The 3649-nt window shown below is 66.9% G+C and overlaps 1 protein-coding gene across 1 annotated transcript in view; it reads right to left on the bottom strand.

The window, feature by feature from the left end:
- Positions 1-247: 247 nt before the first annotated feature.
- The window catches only part of LOC146586060 (complement C4-like), an 18669-nt gene continuing 15267 nt past the window's right edge, over positions 248-3649 (bottom strand). The window contains exons 22-25 of the mRNA XM_085321898.1: positions 3478-3570; positions 2618-2701; positions 2078-2207; positions 248-1340 (exon numbers count right to left, since the gene is read on the bottom strand). Coding sequence (XP_085178024.1) covers positions 1199-1340; positions 2078-2207; positions 2618-2701; positions 3478-3570 — 449 coding nt within the window. The 3' untranslated portion in view covers positions 248-1198. The remainder of the gene's footprint in view (positions 1341-2077; positions 2208-2617; positions 2702-3477; positions 3571-3649) is intronic.

Here is a 3649-nt window from a genome sequence, read left to right as displayed (position 1 = left end):
CCCCGCCCCTCCCGCCACGGCGGCGGGGCCCAGGCGTCCGAGGGACCCAGGCGTCCGAGGGACCCAGGCGTCCGAGGGACCCAGGCGTTCGTGTTCTGCTGGTTTCGGCTTTTATTGAATATTTTCTGGTGGGTCAGGAGGGTGCGGCACAGTCCCAGTTGCTCCCAGTCCACCCCAGCGTGGCCCCAGTTGCTCCCAGTTGAATCCAGAATGGTCCTGGCTGGTCCCTGTCCAGTTGCAGTTGCTCCCAGTTGGTCCTGTTTGAGCCTGGTTGGCCCCAGTATGGTCCCTGTTGATCCCACTTCATCTGAACACAGTCCCAGTTGCTCCCAGTTTGTTGCGTTTGAGCTCAGTTGGCCCTAGCATGGTCCCCAATAATCCCAGTTGGTCCCAGCATAGTCCCAGCTGGTCCCAGTTGCTCCTGGTTGGTCCCGCCTGAGCCTGGTTGGCCCCAGCCCGATCGTCCCCATTGCTCCCAGTTAGTCCCAACATGCTTCCAGCTGCTCCCAGTTGGTCCTGTTCAAACCCAGTTGGCCCCAGCGCCCTCCCTGTTGATCCCAGCTGTTCCCAGTTGGTCCCAGTCGTTCCCATTGATCCAAACACAGTTCCAGTTGGCCCCAGCACGGTGCTGGCTGATGCCAGTTGGCCCAAGCAGGTCCCAGAAGATCCCAGTGTCCCAGCAGATCCCAGCGAATCCCAGCAGGCCCCAGTGTGTCCCAGCAGGTCCTGGCGAGTCCCAGCAGGCCCCAGCAGGTCCCAGAAGATCACAGTTTGCCAGCAGGTCCCAGCAGGTCCCGGTGGATCCCAGCATGTCCCAGTACATCCCGGCAAGTCCCAGCAGGCTCCAGCGGGTCCCAGTGAGTCCCAGTGGGTCCCAGCAGGCCCCAGCAGGTCCCAGAAGATCACAGTGTGCCAGCAGATCCCAGCAGGTCCTGGTGGATCCCAGCATGTCCCAGTACATCCCGGCGAGTCCCAGCAGGCCCCAGCAGGTCCCAGTGAGTCCCAGTGGGTCCCAGCAGGCCCCAGCAGGTCCCAGAAGATCAGTGTCCCAGCAGATCCCAGCAGGTCCCGGTGGATCCCAGCATGTCCCAGTACATCCCGGCGAGTCCCAGCAGGCTCCAGCAGGTCCCAGTGAGTCCCAGTGGGTCCCAGCAGGCCCCAGTGGGTCCCAGCAGGTCCCAGCGGGTCCCGGCGGGGCTCAGACCTGGCAGCCGAGCTTGGCGAAGTCGCGGACGAAGGACTGCAGCTCGGCGCAGAGGCCCCGCATGCGGGTGGCCCCGCAGCGGGAAGGAGACGGGATCTCCTCGACCCACGAGTTGGGGCCCAGCACGGCCTGCGGCCTAGGGACACGCAGGGACATGGGGAGAAAGGGAAGGACAAGGAGGGCCATGGATGGACAAGAAAAGACGTGGTGGGACATGGTGGGTCATGGTAGGACATGGGGGACATGGAAGGACATGGGGGGCCATAGAAGGACATGGGCAACGTGGAAGACATGAGGGGACATGGGGATGACATGGGGGGAGGACATGGGGGGAGGACTTGGGGGGGACCCCTCCCCCTGGATGCCTGAGTCCCTCCTGGCCACCTAGGACCCGAAACATGCTTTGACCCCCTGAACAGCTGGGTCCCCCGCCCCCCGACGCTTGGGCCCCGCCAGGATGGTTGGACCTCTTGGACACCTGGGTCCACCCTGGACAACTGGGTCCCTCCCAGATGCCTGGGCCCCTTGGACATATGGGTCCCTCCTGGACGCCTGGGCCCACCGGACACCTGAGCAACCTGAATTCCTGCTCCCCTCCCCCCCCCACACACACACAAACTCTGGGACACCTGGTTCTCCTCGGACGCCTGGGCCCTCCAGATGCCTGGTTCTCCCCAGATACTTGGACACCCACCCCGGACACCTGGGTCCCTCCCGGACGCCCGCGTCCTCCTGGATGCTTCGACCCCCTGGGACACCTGGTTCTCTCCAGACGTCTGGGTCCCCCAGACACCTGGGCCCGCCGGGACACTTGAGTCCCCCGGATGCCTGGGTCCCGCCCGGACGCCTGGGCCCCTCCGCGGCGGTGCTCACCGGCCCTGGGAGTCGCGCGTGGGGCCGCCGCGGCCCATGAGCAGGTAGTGGCGTTGGGGGCGCAGGCGCAACCTGCAGCCCGCTCGCACGTAGAACCAGCGCCGCTGCCCCACGGTCGCCTCCACCGGGCCTGCCCCATGGCGGTGAGGGTGCCGCGAGGGCCTGGCTGCCCCCAGATTGCCCCCCCTGCACCCCCAAAACTCCTCCCATTGCCCCTCATTGTCCCCCATCACCCCATTGCTCCTATTGCCCCATTACCCCCCCTTGCCCCCTACTGCCCCCCATTGCTCCTATTGCCCCCATTGCCCCTACTTCCCCATTGCCTATTGCCCCCATTGCCCCCCATTGCCCCCCTTTCCCCTTATTGCCCCCATCCCCCAATGCCTCATTGCTCCCCATTGCCCCCTATTGCCCCCATGCTCCATTGCCCATTTCTCCCCGGTTTTGCCCGTTTCTGCCGGATTTCACCCCGTCCCACCCGGTTTTGCCCATTCCCGCCTGGTTTTGCCCATTTCTGCTGGATTTCGCCCCGTTCCTCACCGCTTTGCAGAACCTCCTTGATTTCGGTCTCGGCTCCCATGAAGGCCCCGAACTGCCCCTCGCCCTGAACCACCACCACCAACGCTGGGGGGCAGTGGTGATGTCAGCGCCCCACCGGGGGGGGTGGCCGTGGGGCAGGGGAACACTGTGGGGCAGCCGTGGGGCAAGGGGACACCACGGAGTGGCCATGGGGCAGCCGTGGGGCAGCCGTGGGGCATCTTTGGGGCAGGGGGGGCACCATGGAGCAGCCGTGGGGTGGCTGTGGGGCAGGGGGACACCACAGGGCAGCTGTGGGGTGGCCATGGGGTGGTCGTGGGGCAGGGGCATGCCACAGAGTGGCCATGGGGTGGCCCTGGCGGAGCTGTGGGGCAGAGGGACAGCACAGGGTGGCTGCGGGGCAGCTGTGTGGYGGCCATGGGGCAGGGGRACACTGTGSGGYAACCGTGGGGCAGCCATGGGGCAAGGGGGACACCACAGGACAGCCGTGGGGCAGCTGTGGGGCAGCTGTGGGGCAAGGGGACACCAGGGGATGGCTGTGGGCTGGCCATGGGGCAGCTGTGGGGCAGAGTAACACCACGAGGCCACTGTGGGGTGGCTATGGGGCAGCTGTGGGGCAGGAAGACACCAAGGGGGCACGGTGGAGCGGCTGTGGGGCGGCCGTGGGGCAGAGGGACACCACAGGGTGGCCATGGGGTGGCCATGGGGAAGGGGGACACAATGGGGCGGTGCTGGGGCAGCCGTGGGGTGGCCATGGGGCAGAGGGACACCACAGGGTGACTGTGGGGTGGCCATGGGGCAGGGGGACACAATGGGGCGGTGGTGGGGCAGCCGTGGGGTGGCCGTGGGGCAGGCTGGGGTACCGTAGTCGACGCGGGGGTTGTAGCAGGCGAAGTCAAAGCGCTCCTCCGCCGTCAGGTTCTGGGCCAACGTCCGCTGGGCCTGGGGGCAGGCGCCTGGGGGCCCGGACGCCTGGGTCCCTCGGACGCCTGGGCCCCTCGGAGGCCTGGGCCCCTTGGACACCAGGTCCCTCCC

Source organism: Rhea americana, unplaced genomic scaffold, assembly GCF_003343005.1.
Source record: "Rhea americana isolate MKP2758 unplaced genomic scaffold, rheAme1 scaffold_720, whole genome shotgun sequence".
NCBI lineage: Eukaryota > Metazoa > Chordata > Aves > Rheiformes > Rheidae > Rhea > Rhea americana.
Note: the sequence above shows the minus strand (reverse complement) of the source record. Positions and strands in the feature narration are given on the sequence as shown.